This window comes from Saccopteryx bilineata, chromosome 2 (genome assembly GCF_036850765.1).
Source record: "Saccopteryx bilineata isolate mSacBil1 chromosome 2, mSacBil1_pri_phased_curated, whole genome shotgun sequence".
In the NCBI taxonomy this organism is placed as follows: Eukaryota; Metazoa; Chordata; class Mammalia; order Chiroptera; family Emballonuridae; genus Saccopteryx; species Saccopteryx bilineata.
This window is the reverse complement of record NC_089491.1, coordinates 141,667,142-141,684,706: the sequence shown is the minus strand read 5'-3', so window position 1 is coordinate 141,684,706 and position 17,565 is coordinate 141,667,142. Positions and strand designations below refer to the sequence as shown.

Here is a 17,565-nt window from a genome sequence, read left to right as displayed (position 1 = left end):
AATGTAGTCATTCAGAAGGAAGCTCTGACTATCAATGCCTCATATAGCACTTCATACAGCAAATGGTGCTCAGGGAATATAAATCTAACATGCTCTCCCTTTATTTATTGTTTTAGCAACTTCAAAGTGTGGGCAGGGAAACCTGTATCGTGTGGCTTACTTTTTAGGCTTTTGCTAGGTGAAATAATTGGCAGTGTATTTATTATTATTATTATTAAAGATTGTGAATCAAAAATCTTGTCAACTTATGCTTCATCATGGGGTGGGGGTGGGGGGTGGAGAATTACCTCGAATGCAGTTTTACTTTTTCCAAAACTTTTACCTGAGCTGTTAACAAGTGATAAGAAAAACTGGGTTGAACCACCTGCTAATGAGCTGTGAGATGTTCTAAAGAACAAAGGGAGAAAATATCAAACCTTACAGTATTAATTTTAGATGAAAGCAAAAATATTTCAAATAAACTCAGAAAAATGAATGAATAGCCACATGAAATTAACTCTGCTTTTTGTAGAAAGAGTAGTAAGAGTAGCCAGGAACAGCGCAAACATACACCAGGAAAGTTATTTTCAGAATATGTTGTTAATATTTAACACAAAAATCAAACATAAGAGGATCATATTAGACCTTCTGCATTACTCCACTTAAGCAATAGAGTCTGTAAATAGCATAGGTACTCATGTGGTTCTTCCAAACAACAGTTTGTTCCTACAGGAAACATAAAGCACAACCTGGCATTGCAGGTTGTTTTACATGGGTCTGCCTGCCTAGACTGTAGCTTTAGTTCCGTAAGTAATTCGCACTGTTTGCATTAAAAATTACAAGAGCTAGAAAGTTGGAGCCTCTCATTTTACAGACTGAGATAAAGATCTGAAAGCAAGTTCTTCAAGGTCAAGCAGATATATGTGACTGGTTTGAATTTAACCCCTGAACATCCATGCCTTGTCAGTTCAGTATTTAAATCACTTGCAAAAGTGACAAAGGGAGTCACGTTGTGCATCCTCACTTGCCAATTCTGGATTAATCGACAAAATCCTGGCAATTAAGAAAAATAACATAGAGTATTTCATTTTGCGATCGCCTAAGAGGGCTTTCAAAAAATCAAAAGCAATCAATTTAAATTTGCCTCGTCACTGTATTTGCACAAAGGAAAACTGAACTGGCTAAAAAGTGCACCTTATGGTGAATTTCACTGCTAGTAATAAAAAGACGTCTCGGATTAAATATTGTGTCAAAACATCGTCAGAAATCTTTTTTTTAATGCTTTATTCTTTTTTTGGACGTCTGGTTTGATTATTCATTTATACATTTTTAAATTTTAACTTTTTCTATTTGTCTTCAGTTGGAATGACGTTTTATTAAAGCAGGAGCCGAGAGAGCACAGACAACAGCACACCTCTGTATAAAGTTGAAAGGAAAAGGCAGTTGCGGTGGGGGGCTTAGTCTGGGAAAAGTACAGAGAAAATAAAGATGGCTCCGCCCCGGGGCGCCCCAGATTAGCACTCGCGGCCCCAGGCAGGAGGCCGGGCACCGGCGCCCGGCCGCGCCCTCGGGAGCCCACCCCAGCCTCAGGTGACGGCGCAGGGGCGCTGCGCGTCCGCCGCTAGTCGTCCGGGCCGCGCCGAGCTGCGATTGGACGCGCCGCCGACAGCGCCCGCCAGAAACACAAAAGCGCCGGGAAGGGGAGGGGGGCGTTCCTGCGAGTAGAGGGCTCGGCTTGATTCCGTCTCCCCCTCTCTCTGCACTCCATGCCGGGGCTCTCTCGACAGCTCGCCTCGGCTCGCGCGCGCGGCCGGGAGTTGGCGCGAACCTCGCCGCCGCCGCATCGCGGGGGTGCCCGCCCAGCCTCTCCGCCTTCCCTTGTGCCCTGCGCTCCCGCCATGGGGCCAACTTGGGGCTCCTAAGAGTTGCCGTCTGTCAGCCGCGCGCTTTCCGCCCAAGTCCCCGCGGGCGGGATATGGCTTAGGGCGCCAGCGGAGCCTGCCTAGAGGTCACGGAAAGGGGAGGGGACAGCCAACTGGCGAAAAAGAAGCTAAACGATGAGTTTCCACAAGGAGGACGGAGTGAGCAGCCTGTGCCAGAAGGCGCTGCACATCGTCACCGAGCTGTGCTTCGCGGGCCAGGTGGAGTGGGAGAAGTGCTCGGGCATCTTCCCCCCGGACCGGGGCAGCCAGGGCGGAGGCAGCACAGGTAACGCGGCCGCCCCGCTCGCGTCTCGCCCCGCTCGCGTCGCGCGCTCCCCCGGGCCCCGCGCGCTCACCCCTGGCTCCCAGTCCGGCGCTTCCCGCGCGGCGCTGGGGCAGCTTTAGGACGCTGCGCCTTCCTACCTTGCTCCATCCTCCCACTCAGCAGCTGGCTACCTGGAGCGCGGGCTGTTCGGGTGCTGCCTCCCATCTGCGCCCTCCCGGCTCCTTCCACTTCTCTGGGCTGCTCCCGGCCCGCGGTCCCGCTCCCTGGCTTTCGCACCCCGTCGCCGCGCACTCCCACGCCTCGCGTCTTGCTCCGGGAGTGGAGCGGCTAGCGCGGGCGGCGACGCGGGGGCCGCTCGCCTGTGGGACTCGGGCTGCCCTCCCTTGTCCCGTGGATCGCGGGCCGCGGGGAAGGGGTCGGGCGAGACAACCCATGCTTGGACGCAAAGAACTGTTTTGCACTAAGGGGTGCCTTGGCCTCGGAAGGCAGCGAGGATCCCGGAGGGGGTAACCCACAGCTGCAACCTGTTGAGCACTTGACAGTTTCCAGAGCCCTTTAATATGATTTTTCTAGGGCTTCGTTACAGCGTGGGCAAACAGCAGGGATTATTGATCGCCCGTTAGGCTTCAACTAAGGCTCAAGACACATATAAAGTAAATGGAAGAGGGGGAAAAGATTATATAGCCTTTCTACACACGTTCTCATACACACCTCAACATACAGGCATCTTCCTTCGGGAAACTTGGAAAGAAATGGGGTGAGATGAGGGAGAACATCGGCTGTCAGAAATCTCGAGGAAGAAATCTCAGGTGGCAGATTTCTCTCAAGAGGGAGGGAAGGAGGAAGGGACTGTCTCAGAACCCCTGTTTTGGTCACGCTTAGGGGCAAGGGTTTTAACGACCGCGCAGTGGTTTGTGCAGCCTGTTGTGCCAGTGACACGGGAGAGATGGACTCCGAGGTTGTGGTCCTCGGGGTATCAGGAGTGACCTGTGAGAATCACTTGTTGCTGTGGGAGATAAACGCCGGTTACGGTTTTGGGGTATCGGGCTGAAAGGTTGCCGTTCCTCTTGGGTCTTGTTTCTTCCCCTTTGCTTTCCAGTCATGTGAGTCTCCTGGCCCAGCTTTGTGCTTTGCGGGTAGCCAGGGCAACAAGAGCTGGACCGCTAAGAGCCCTGCGTGCTGGAAAGGAGCCAGGAGGGCACACTTAGTGATCCCTCCAAAGCTCCCCTCCTCCCCTCCCCCACACACCACCACCACCACCACCACCACCACCACCACCACCACTGCGAACCACCAAAAACAAAGGGAGAGGGAATGGGGGTGGGAATACATCTGGTTTAGCTTTTACATACCATTATTTAAATGGAATACCTGCGCGTGGGAGAAGGGGTCGAATTCTCTGATCGCAGGTAACCGGACAAGAGAGACTTAAGTGTGCACTTGGCAGAACCTGAGGAGGTGCTGCTCCTTGGACCGCGGAGCAGAATGATATATATAATTGCTGCTGTCTACATGCTGGAATCTTAGATTTTTTGTGAGTGTATAATCACAGCGGAAGTCTTTTCTATTTGTTTAGTAGTTATTAAATTCCTCATCTATTAAAGGAAGGAACTGGTGAACATCACATATATGCATGTCATGTGTATGGTTAGTACACACGAAATAAATAGAATAGTGTGATCCTGAAGTCCTCTGTGGTGATATTGGATAAGGTCTTCTGTAATGTCTTTAGTGATTCACGAGCTAAAGATAAGACTCAGAGAAGGGGGTACAGCGGAAGAAACAAGAATATTTAAGTTTAAAGACCTGAGTTTTGGCCATTTAACAGTTGCTGTTCAGGAGAAAAATACTAATTTCTCCTCCTCCTCCCCCCCTTTGTGATCATACACCTAGTAGTGGTTTCCTGGGGCCTGAATTGGCTGGTAATGCAGAAAAATTGTGAAGGTAGGAAATCAGATAGTACTGAGCTTCTAAATCTTTATAAATGTGCCACTCTATCAGCTTAAGGTAAAACCCAGTGCTGTATATGAATCCTAGAAAGGTTTCTGATCCTACCCTAAGTACTACAAAAGTAATTGTCATCCTGATTCCTTTTGGACTTTACCTTGAGAACAAAAACGGGGGGCATTATTTTAAAACAAATACATGGACATTTTTACCTTTGAGAGAAAATATATACTCAAATGTATTTGATTTGACCTATGAATATATATTAAGTGGCTATCACTAGAGGAGATACTCTACTAGGCTGTGTATGAGATATAAAGCTGCACAAGATTTTATTACACTTTCCATTTGTAAATCTATGTGACAGAAGTTAAATACTTTAATTGGCAAGTAAATTCCAAATATCAAGAGATAGCTATGAAGTGGATTCTAATTTTGTTTACCAAATATTTAATTATATTAATTAGCCACTCAGCTTCACGTGTTTTAAAATAGATTTTCTTATAACTTAAACATTTGTGCCCTTTTATCATATGTCCCAAAATAATACTTTCAGAAGGTGATCCTTCCACTCACACTTATTGGTAGGAGGACATCGACATTGATTGGTTATTTACTTTGAATGTTAATCAGCATTGCCCAGATGGTGTCAGTTACTGTAAGGATTCAGTGACAATTGCAGGCTTCCAGATTGTGTATATTTTTAGATTCCCTCACATAGGGGTAGAGGGAGAGAAATTGAGGTAATCTCAATTAAAGTCAATCTACATTAAAGAAGTTATGAATCACATATATATAAGACATTATTCTGCTGGTTTTTAAAGTGCCAATAAAGAGCAAGCATCACTGTCCTCTACCATAACAGCAGCAGCAGCGATATTGACCTTGAAGGTCTACCAATAGTTGACCAATGCCATATTTCAGTAAAATTTGTGAAAACTTAGACTGTGTTCAGCTGCCTACACTGGTTAATTCACTCTTTTGGAATAGTGTGTTAAAGATATCACTAGGACACTAGAAAGTTCATAATGTATAATTTTTAGAAAATCAGATTTTCATAGTCTTCATACCACTCATTCTCTCCCTCCCCTTAAAGAAATCTACTATCCACTAATTCATCTTGATACGTAGTATGATTTAATATGAGAATACTTAGAAAAAAATACAAAACAACTTATTGGTCTCAAATGTTATTTTTCAGATATACATTGATGAAATATACATTATAGTTTTTGAACTGGATTTGGGTTCATTTCCACTCAGTCTCTATTGCTGCTCCATATGCAAATGCTTAGGAAGTTTTAGGAAACTACATTATTTGAAAGACCTCATATATAATAGCTAATTAAACTCATAAACACAATCATATCACAGTTGTACGGATCTAATTTAATTTAAATATTTTAAATAAACATTTAATACATTAGTGTTTTAATTTTGAATTTGTACACTTTTAATTTGAGAATCAAATTCTAAAATAAAAGTCTAAATAAATTCTTCTAAATTCACATGTATGTTCTTCAGTTTCTTAGATGTGGGGCTGAGTAGGAAAATGGCAAAGAATTTCATTGAAATGACTTATTAAGAAAAGATAGGTACATAAAAGATTTTAAATTACATTATGATTTTCCTCTGATTAAGACATTTTAAGTTTTATTATACAACCTTAAAATGAATAAGGGGACTTCATAGGTTTTCTCTGCAGACACAAAGTAATGATTATTTATAATTTTTATATCACTATACTGCTGAGTTTTAAACATTCTAATGATTATATAAAGAATTACAATTTAGGGCCCTGGCTGGTTGACTCAGTGGATACAGCGTCGGCCTAGCATGTGGACATTCCGGGTTTAATCCCCACTCAGGATACACATAAGAATTGACCATCGCCTGACCAGGCGGTGGCGCAGTGGATAGAGCATCAGACTGGGATGCAGAGGACTCAGGTTCGAGACCCTGAGGTTGCCAGTTTGAGCACAGGCTCATCTGGCTTGAGCAAAAAGCTCACCAGCTTGAACCCAAGGTCTCTGGCTGGAGCAAGGGGTTATTCGGTCTGCTGAAGGCCCGCGGTCAAGGCACATATGAGAAAGCAATCAATGAACCACTGGGGTGTCGCAATGCGCAATGAAAAACTAGTGATTGATGCTTCTCATCTCTCCATTCCTGTCTGTTTGTCCCTGTCTATCCCTCACTCTGACTCTCTCTCTGTCTCTGTAAAAAAAAATAAATTAATTAAAAAAAAAAAAGAATTGACCATCAACTTCTCTTCCCCTTCCTCTCCCCCTTCTCTCTCTCTTCCCCTCTCACAGCTAGTCACTAGATTGGTTTAAGTGTCAGCCCCACAACCAAGTGTGGCTTTAGGTGCTGAAGATAGCTCAGTTGGTCCAAGCATTGGCCTCAGACAGAGATGCTGAGTGGATCCCAGTTGGGGCTCATGCAGGACTCTATCTCTCTATCTCCCCTCCTCTCACTTAAAAAAAGTAATAATTACAGTTTAGAAACATAGTGGAAAATTTTCCTTGAGATTTGTGAGTTTGAAAAAGAACAACTAAAACCACAGTGAATTCAGAAGTATAGATTATTTGAAGAAGGAAGTATAAGAGGGTTTTTTCCTTCATCCCCATTGTCTTTCCACTGAAGAAAGACCAGGTTCTACTATTTCTGATCTCTTTTTTGCCTGTTCATCAGTACATGTTGTGCTTGGTCTCGTGTTCTCTATGGGAAATGAATGACTACCTTCAAAAGGCCAAACAGGTCTCAGCAAGCATCTAATTTTCTTAATTCTGAAACATCAATATTTTGGCAGTATAAGTAGGATATTTTCTCTTGGAAAAAATTAAGATCTGTATTTCCTCTTTATATGAGCAGTGAAACTCTGAAATCTGATTCTTATGAAAATGATTTTTTTTTTGTATTTTTCTGAAGTATGAAGCTGGAGGCAGAGAGACAGACTCCCGCATGCTCCCCACCGGGATCCACTCAGCATGCCCACCAGGGGGTGATGCGCAGCTGCTCTGGGGCATTGCTCCATTTCAATAGAGCCATTCTAGCTCCTGAGGCAGAGGCCATGGAGCCATCCTCAGCGCCCTGGCCAACTTTGCTCCGATGGAGCCTTGGCTGTGAGAGGGGAAGAGAGAGTCAGAGAGAAAGGAGAGGGGGAAGGGTGGAGAAGCAGATGAGCGCTTCTCCTGTGTGCCGGGGCCGGGAATCGATCCTGGGACTTCCACATGCCGGGCCAACACTCTACTGCTGAGCTAGGGCCAGAGTGATTTTATATACAAAATATATAGCTATCCATTTTATTTTAATCACATTTTTTTAAAAACCAAATCATCATTCTAATTTTGTTTTATGAAAAATGGTCATTTTGGGGGTATATCTGGAATTATTACAAGTTTTTATTGTACAAAATTCTGGCAGGAAATGAACATTATAAATGTTTAATACACTTTCCAATGCCAATTAACCCTTTGAGTTGTACAAATGTTTATGTATGTCCTCATGCCTCCTGAACATCCAGAGTACAATAGATTTATTTTAAAAATGTGTAAGGCAACATTAAAAATAGGCAAATGTATGTTCTTCTTGGTTCCATAAATTGGTTATCAGACAAACATTATTTTAAGTTAATAAAACTATAACTGAAACTAATTTCATTTTTGAAAAAACTCACTCCTGGGGATCAGCGAGCATGAAAATACTACTCAAAGGGTTAAAATGATCTATACTTGATAATATAATTGTGTTCTTTGTGATTTACATTTTATTGTACTAATGATGTGCACATTAAGTCAAATAGAATGTAAGCTCTTCCAAGGCAGTTACTTGTTGACCTTTTTATCTCCAGTGCCTAGAAAAATCTGGTTTCTGATAGAATCTCAATAAATATTTATTGAATAAATGAAAGAATAAATAATTAAATCAATCAATTTATCCTCAATTTCTTTACATATAAAATTATGGGTAGTATTTAATAATCTCCAAATCACTTCTGTAAATAAATTGTATATATTTGTATCTCTAGTTTTTGATACAGATCCTATGTAGATAAGCATCAAAATGTTTTAGTTTATGATATTAACAGAAATTAGAGTATGCGAGGCATTTAAAAGCTAGACTATAATGAGCAACGTACTCATGAAAAAAGCAATGAATGCCATGGCTAAATTTGTATCATATGATAAATATATTGAATTTATTGAAGTTTAGTAAAGTGGAAATGTCTGTGTAATATATCCATTTACAATGGTGAAAGAAAAGCCTGTTGGTTTGCTTAACTAGAAAGTAGCTTGGAAAATATTTATTATTTAAATTGCTGTTAGTCATTCCAGTTAGAACTAGAAATCATTATTTTGTAATTGTGAAAACTAATGCAGGAAAAATTAACAACTTCCCCTCAAATCACAACTAGTTAGTGATTGAGCTGGGATAAGAAACCAGGGTTCCTTAAAGCCTACATTCAACAAAAATTAGGAATAAGAAGAGACCCTGGGAGCATTTATGGTGCTAAAGGGGACTGGAACCAATGTTTGTAAAGATAGGCTCTTCATTATTATTGTACTGTTGGCTGGAATTAGTGGTATATCGTAAGGTATCAATAAGATTTCTCCCTGTGCAATTATGACCCAAACCCAATCTTTGTTTTTACTAGATTTTCTGTCATCCAGATATAAGATACAATGTTCATCATTTCATTTACTTAAGTATATGCATACATATGCACTTAAGTGTATATAACTCTTTACTCATATTCTTTGCAAATATAATTGATTTATTTCACCAGTAAAATCTTGTAAAAGATTTTAGTGTTTTAAATGCACAACTTTGAACTCATATAATTATAAATATAGTTCCTAAAAAACCCAAAATGAAGCAGATATTAAATTACCAGTTAAATTGTCTTTGTTAATTTTTAATTTTAAAAAATTTATTAAAATTTCATTTGTTCTATGGTAATTAACCATTCATATTATTATTAAATTCAGCATTGACAGTAAAATATTACAGTGGAAAAGAACTGAGAGTTGTCTATTTAAAGGTTCCAAAGTATAATTAGAACGAATGTATCAAAGGAAACTAGACCTCCTGATAGGGAGTGTTATTATTAAAGGTCAATAAATTATTTTTCTTATTTCTAAATTGTATAATATCAATTTCCTTTGTTGGTGGAATACCCAACACAGCTAAGTTTAGAAGCAGAATCCCTGACTGAAGAGAAGGCTTATTATTATTTTATACAATAGTTTTTTTTTTCTCATAACTTTAAATATCCTAAGTGGCCACTGAAGCTGTGAGAACTGACGTTAACATGACCTTATGCAGACTATTAGAAAATAAAACACTACATATAATTGATGTTGTGCTCTGATGGCCACAGAGCTAGAATGGTAGAATCATCCTGGGGTAGTTGGGGTGGGAACATCTGATACTAATAACTATTTTTTTTTATTCAGGTAGAACCTGAAGTGTGTTATGATCTACTGTGTAACATTTCATTATTGAATAGAGAACAATTACAGTCAATTTTTAAAATCTTGTAAATGTCAATTTGTTCATATGGCAGAATTATTTTAATTGAACAACAAGTACTGTTGCTTTCTCTTCCAGTCTTTATTATTCCCATAGTTCTGTTTCATAAATCATAAATTTATAGGAATAATTGATATAATAATACAAAGCTTACTGTCATTCAGTGTGATTTGTTAATGTATATGAGAGGTGGTTTTAACATTATGCTTTTATTCAAAAACTATTAACTGAGCACTTACTATGTGGAAGCCACTGTTCCAAATAGTAAAATTTGCTGCTGTCATTAATTAAATGCTAGGCATAGTTGTGCAAGTTAATTTAAATATATAGTTAATAAAGGTTATAAATCATTTACTCAGTAATGAGCATACATAAAGCTTTTGTTATAAAGTTGAATATTTGAATGCCATATTGGGACACCACATTCGATTGAATCCAAGATACTATTGATTATGAGATGCATTATTATTTTATATAGTACCAAGGAAAAAAAAGAATACTGCCAGTTAAGGACTTGAAACTTTCTTACAGTATGGAATTTTCATTTTCATTTTATACTTATAGAAAGACCACTTTTAAAACTTAATTAGAGCCCTGGCTGGTTGGCTCAGTGGTAAAGCATCAGCCCAGTGTGTGGATGTCCCGGGTTCAATACCTGATCAGGGCACACAAGAGAAGCACCCATCTGCTTCTCCACCCTTCCTCCTCTCCTTTCTCTTTGTCTCTCTCTTCCCCTCCCGCAGCCAAGGCTCCATTGGAGCAAAGTTGGCCCGGGCGCTGAGGATGGTTCCATAGCCTCTGCCTCAGGTGCCAGAATGGCTTCGGTTGCAGTGGATCAACGTCCCAGATGGCCATGTGGGAGTCTCTCTACCCGCCTGCTTCTCACTTCAGAAAAATACAAAAAAACAAACAAAACTTAGACATAGATTTTAAAAATCATATATCACTCTTTTACAAATGTAAAAAGGAAAACAAATAAGTGGATTAAAGTAACTTTAAAGTTCTGAGTCTGATTCTTCTGAATGGCTTTTTGATTCAGAATTGGTGATGCATTGTTATTTCACTCATTATGGGACTGTATACCATCAAGAATATTAGTAATACATTTTTTCCTTAAAATAATTCATGAAAGATACAATTATGTTATACGTGGGCAATGTTGCCAGACTCATGTGACACGCTGTTTTCCCCCACTCAATCCCATCAAAAGTTTGGTTTAAAGCATTAAAGATATGCTTCACTCTTCTCTTCATTATTTTCCTCCAAGCCACTGAGATTCATTGTATGACTTTCAATGGTGATGCTTTTCCTCTGGTGCATACAAGATGGAGAAAACTCTGACATCATTACTTCCTGGCTACTTATGATTGTAACGAGCCATTGATACTAAGATTCATTCTGATTTCAGAAAATGAAATGTTTAAAAGTATGCATTTTAAAATCAAATATGATATTACTATAAAGTTTTTTAATCATTTATTAAAATTCAAAAGAGGGGAGAGGCTCCGGGAAAACAGACTCTCCCATTGTTGAAGCCTGAAAATGCTAACAAGTCCCGACTGCCAACGGGACTGAGGCCTAGTTCATGTCATCGACATACCGACACATCAACTGCAAATCTCTACCTAAGAGTGCCACAGGGACAGAACCTGGGGTACAGTGCCACTGGCCAAAAAGAGAAGAAAGAAAAAAGAAGAAGATAACTTCTCAAAATCAGGAAAAATGCACAGTCTTTATAACTTTTTCCATTTGTTTTCTCCTTCATTTTTTATCTTTTTTTTCTTCCACCATCGTCATTTTATCCTCTTTCCATTTTATTCTTTTCTTTTCATTTTGAACTTCATCACCCATAGGTGTTACATGTTCCATTCTTTTTTTTCCCTCTCTATGAGGATTACATTCCAAAAACCTTAAAAACCTTAACTCCTTTTTTTTTCTCCCTCTCTTTTGGTTTCTTTTTTTCTCTTTCACTTTTCTTCTCATTCGATCCTCACTCACAAATTGTTTTATTTTGGATTCAGATTTTTTCTTTGTGGCATTTTGTGTGCTTTTTACTATGTTTTTTACCTCATTAGCATTCCCCCAACTCCGGCTCTCCATTCTATGTAGTTTGTTCCACTTAATACAATAGAATTTTTATTTTTCACTGTATTTTTTTCTTTTTTTCTTCTTTTCTCTTACACTATAGCTGTCATCCGACTGTCATTTACAAACAAGTTATTATATTCTTGATCCAAATTTTTTCCTAGTAGCAATTTGTGGGTCCTTACCTCGTTTTTTTCCTCTTTGTACTTCTCCTAACTCAGGCCCTCCATTCTATGTAGTTTTTGTTCCATTTAGTACAATATAATTTTCAGTTTTTCACTGTATTTTCTCAAAAAATTTTTTTTTAATTTTATATTTTTAATTTTTATTTTTTTATTTTATTCCTTATCAATTCTTATTAGTGTTATTAACAAAACCACCCTCAAATGCCATTAAGGAAAAAGGAATCAAATATCATGGATACAAAAGACAGAGATGCAGCACAGATAGATGAGGAAAAACCTATAGAAAAAAATTTCAATAGCTTAGAAATCTTGGAGTTAAATGACAGAGAATTTAAAATAGAAATCCTAAAAAGTACTCAGGGATATACAAGAAAGCACAGAAAGGCAATTTAGGGAGCTCAAAAAACAATTTAATGAACAGAAAGAATATATCACCAAGGATATTGAAACAATGAAAATGAATCAAACAGAGATGAAAAACACAATTTATGAACTGAAAAACAAGGTAACAACAAGCTTAGCTAATGGAACAGGCCAAATAGAGGAGAGAATTAGTGACAGAGAAGACAGGCAACTAGAGGCACAACAGAGAGAAGAGGAGAGAAACTCATGAATTTAAAAAAATGAGAAAGCCCTTTAGGAATTGTCTGACTCCATCAAAAAGAGCAACTTAAGAATAATAGATATATCAGAAGGAGAAGAGAGAGAAAATGGAATGGAGAACATATTCAAACAAATAATAGACGAGAACTTCCCAAGCCTGTGGAAAGAACTAAAGCCTCAAATTCAAGAAGCAAGCAGAACAATGAGTTATCTTAACCCTAACAAACCTACTCCAAGGCACATCATAATGAAATTGGCACAAACCAATGACAAAGAAAAAATTCTCAAGGCAGCCAGGGAAAAGAAGGATACGACATATAAAGGAAGGCCTATTAGATTATCATCAGATTTCTCAGCAGAAACTCTACAAGCTAGAAGAGAGTGGACCCTAATATTCAAGTTCTGAAAGAAAGGAACTTCCAGCCAAGAATACTATACCCATCAAAGCTATCCTTCAAATATGAAGGAGAAAGAAAAACATTCAGAGACAGAGAAAAGATTGGGGAATTTATCACCAGAAAACCCCCACTTCAGGAAATATTAAAGGAAGTTTTCGACCAGATACAAAGAACAAAACAAAACAAAACCACAAGTGAAAGCTCCATCAAGAACACAATAAAATCAAATTTAATCTGTGACAACAAAAAAAAGGGGAGAGGATGAAGACTAATAGTAGCAAAGGAGGATGGAGTGCAGAAGCACTCATGAGATAATGTACTGCAATGAACATGATTGGTACCCATTCCATTAGTTAATGGTAACCACCCTGAAAAAACCACCACAGAAGTACATGACCTGAAAAAAGAAGTAACAGAGGAAAGAAGTATGGATTACAACCAAACAAAAACAAATGGTAGAAAAACAAAAGAGAAGAATCAAACAAATAGAAAACTAACAGAAAGCAATATATAAAATGGCAATAGGAAACCCTCAAGTGTCAATAATTACACTAAATATAAATGGATTGAATTCACCAATAAAAAGACACAGAGTAGCAGAATAGATTAAAAAAGAAAATCCAACTGTATGCTGCCTACAAGAAACACATCTAAGCTACAAGGATAAAAGTCAATTCAAAGTGAAAGGCTGGAAACAATACTCCAAGCAAATAACATCCAAAAAAAAGCAGGTATAGCAATACTCATATCTAACAATGCTAATTACAAGACAGAAAAGGTAATCAGATATAAAAATGGTCATTTCATAATGATAATGGGGACATTGAATCAAGAAGACATAACACTCCTTAATATATATGCATCAAACCAAGGAATATCAAAATATATAAGACAGCTACTGACTGACCTAAAAACAAAAACCGACAAAAATACAATCATACTTGGAGACTTCAGTACACCGCTGATGGCTCTAAATCGTTCATCCAAACAGAAAATCAATAAAGAAATATTGGCCTTAAATGAAACACCAGAACAATTGGATATGATAGACATCTATAGGACATTTCATCCCAAAGTGTATATGGAACATTTTCAAGAACTCACCATATATTGGGCCACAGAAATAACATCAACAAATTCAGAAAGATTGAGATTATACCAAGCCTATTCTCTGATCATAAAGCCTTGAAACTAGAATTCAACTGCAAAAAGGAGGTAAACAAACCCACAAAAATGTGGAAACTAAACAACATACTTTTAAAAAATGAGTGGGTCAAAGAAAAAATAAAAGCAAAGATCAAAAGTTACATACAGAAAAACAAAAATAACAATACAACATATCAGAATCTCTGGGATGAAGCAAAAGCAGTAATAAGAGGGATGTTCATATCACTACAGGCCTACATGAACAAACAAGAGTGAGCCCCAGTAAACCACTTAACTTCACACCTTAAGGAACTAGAAAAAGAAGAACAAAGGCATCCTAAAACCAGCAGAAGAAAGGAAATAATAAAAATCAGAGCAGAAATAAATGAAATAGAAAACAGAAAAACAATAGAAAATTAATAAAACAAAGAGCTGGTTCTTTGAAAAGATCAACAAAATTGACAAACCCTTGGCAAGACTCACCAAGGAAAAAAGATAAAGGACTCAAATAAACAAAATCCAAAATGAAAGAGGAGAAATCACCACAGATATCATAGATATACAAAGAATTATTGTAGAACACTATAAAAAAACTATTTGCCACCAAATTTAACAATCTAGAAGAAATGATAAATTCTAGAACAATACAATCTTCCTAGTCTGAACCATGATGAAGCAGAAAGCCTACACAGACCCATAAGCAGGGAGGAAATAGAAACAACTATCAAAAACTTCCCCAAAAATCAAAGTCCAGGGCTAGATGGCTATACTAGTGAATTCTATCAAACATTCAAAGACTTGGTTCCTATTCTACTCAAAGTCTTCCAAAAATTGAAGAAGAAGCAATACTTCCAAACACATTTTATGAGGCCAACATAACCTTCATACCGAAACCTGGCAAGGACAACACAAAAAAAGAAAACTACACACCAATATCTCTAATGAATACAGATGTTAAAATAATAAAATACCAGCAAATCGAATACAATAACACATTAAAAAAGTAATTTGTGCCTGACCAGGTGGTGGCGCAGTGGTTAGAGCATTGAACTGGGATGTGGAGGACCCAGGTTCAAGACCCCGAGGTCGCCAGCTTGAGCACGGGCTCATCTGGTTTGAGCAAAGCTTACCAGCTTGGACCCAAGGTTGCTGGTTCAAACAAGGGGTTACCTGGTCTGCTGTAGCCCCATTGTTAAGGCACATATGAGAAAGCAATCAATGAACAACTAAGGTGTCACAATGAAAAACTAATGATTGATGCTTCTCATCTCTCTCCATTCCTGTCTGTCTGTCCCTATCTATCCCTCTCTGACTCTGTCTCTGTAAAAAAAAAAAAAAAAAAAAAAATCATCATGATCAAGTGGAATTCATCCCAGAATCACAAGGATGTTTCAGCATACATAAAATGGTTAATGTAATACAGCATATCAATAAAACAAAGAAAAAAACCCACATGATTCTATCAATAGATACAGAAAAGGCATTCGATAAAATACAACACAATTTTATGTTTAAAACACTCAAAAAATGGGTATAGAAGGAAAATATCTCAACATAATAAAGGCCATTTATGATAAACCATCATCTATCATCATATTAAATGGCATAAAACTGAGGACTTTTCCCCTAAAATTAGGAACAAGACAAGGTTGTCCATTCTCTCTACTTTTATTTAACATAGTGCTGGAAGTTCTAGCCAGAGCAATCAGACAAGAAAAAGAATTAAAAGTCATTCATATTGGAAAAGAAGAAGTAAAGGTTTCACTTTTTGCAGATGATATGATTCTATACATCGAAAACCCAAAGACTCCACAAAAAGATTACTGGAAACAATAAACCAATACAGTAAGTTTGCAGGATACAAAATTAATATACAAAAGTCCATTGCCTTCTTATATGCCAACAATGAAACATCAGAAAACAAACTAAAAAAAAAAAACAATCCCCTTCATGGTTGCAACAACAAAAAATAAAATACCTAGGAATAAACATAACAAAGAACATAAAGGACCTATATAATGAAAACTACAAAGCATTGTTAAGGGAAATCAAAAAAGATACAATGAAATGGAAAAGTACTCCTTGCTCCTGGATAGGAAGAATAAATATAGTCAAAATGGCTATATTACCCAAAGCTATATACAAATTCAATGCAATTCCCATCAGAATTCCAATGGTATTTTTTAAAGAAATGGAATTAAAAATCATCAGATTTATATGGAACTATAAAAAAACCCAAATAGCCAAAGTAATCCTAAGGAAAAAGAACGAAGCTGGGGGCATTACAATACCTGACTTCAAATTATATTATAGAGCCATGACAATCAAAACAACATGGTAATGGTAGAAAAATAGACACTCAGACCAATGGAACAGAATAGAAAGCCCAGAAATAAAACCACATCTATATAGTCAAATAATTTTTGATAAAGGGGCCAACAACACACAATGGAGAAAAGAAAGCCTCTTCAACAAATGATGCTGGGAAAACTGGAAAGCCACATGCAAAAGAATGAAACATGACTACAGTTTGTCCCCTTGTTCTAAAATTAATTCAAAATAGATCAAAGACCTAAATATAAGACCTGAAACAATAAATTACATAAAAGAAAACATAGGTACTAAAACTCATGGACCTTGGTTATAAAGAGTACTTTATGAATTTGACTCCAAAGGGAAGGGGAGTGAAGGTAAAGATAAACGAATAAGACTGCATCAGACTAAGAAGCTTTTGCACAGCAAGAGAAAATGACAACAAAAGATAAAGACAGCCAGGCCCTGGCCGATTGGCTCAGTGGTAGAGCGTCGGCCTGGCATGCGGAAGTCCCAGGTTCGATTCCCGGCCAGGGCACACAGGAGAAGTGCCCATCTGCTTCTCCACCCCTCCCCCTCTCCTTCCTCTCTGTCTCTCTCTTCCCCTCCCTCAGCGAGGCTCCATTGGAGCAAGGATGGCCCGGGCGCTGGGGATGGCTCCTTGGCCTCTGCCCCAGGCGCTAGAGTAGCTCTGGTCACAACAGAGGGTTGCCCCGGAGGGGCAGAGCATCACCCCCTGGTGGGCAGAGCATCACCCCCTGGTGGGCGTGCCAGGTGGATCCTGGTCGGGCGCATGCGGTAGTGTGTCTGACTGTCTCTCCCTGTTTCCACCTACATAAAAAAAAAAAAAAAAAAAAAAAAAAAAAAAAAAAAGATAAAGACAGCCAACTAAATGGGAGATGATATTTTCAGATAAGGACCTAATATCCAAAATATACAAAGAACTTATAAAACTCAACAACAAAAAATCCAAAAAAAGAAAATGGGAAGAGGACATGAATAGATACTTCTCCCAGGAAGAAATACAAATGGCCAACAGATATATGAAAAGATGTTCATCTTCATTAGGTATTAGAGAAATGCAAATCAAAACTACAATGAGATACCACCTCACACCTGTTAGATTAGCTATTATTAACAAGACAGGTAATAACAGGTGTTAGAGAGGT

General features: G+C 38.4%; 1 protein-coding gene across 1 annotated transcript in view; it reads left to right on the top strand.

The window, feature by feature from the left end:
* The first annotated feature begins 1,535 nt into the window (after window positions 1–1,535).
* The window catches only part of SYT10 (synaptotagmin 10), an 80,099-nt gene continuing 64,069 nt past the window's right edge, over window positions 1,536–17,565 (top strand). Inside the window, exon 1 of the mRNA XM_066258092.1 lies at window positions 1,536–2,187. Within this exon, the coding sequence (XP_066114189.1) occupies window positions 2,037–2,187 (151 nt within the window). The 5' untranslated portion in view covers window positions 1,536–2,036. The remainder of the gene's footprint in view (window positions 2,188–17,565) is intronic.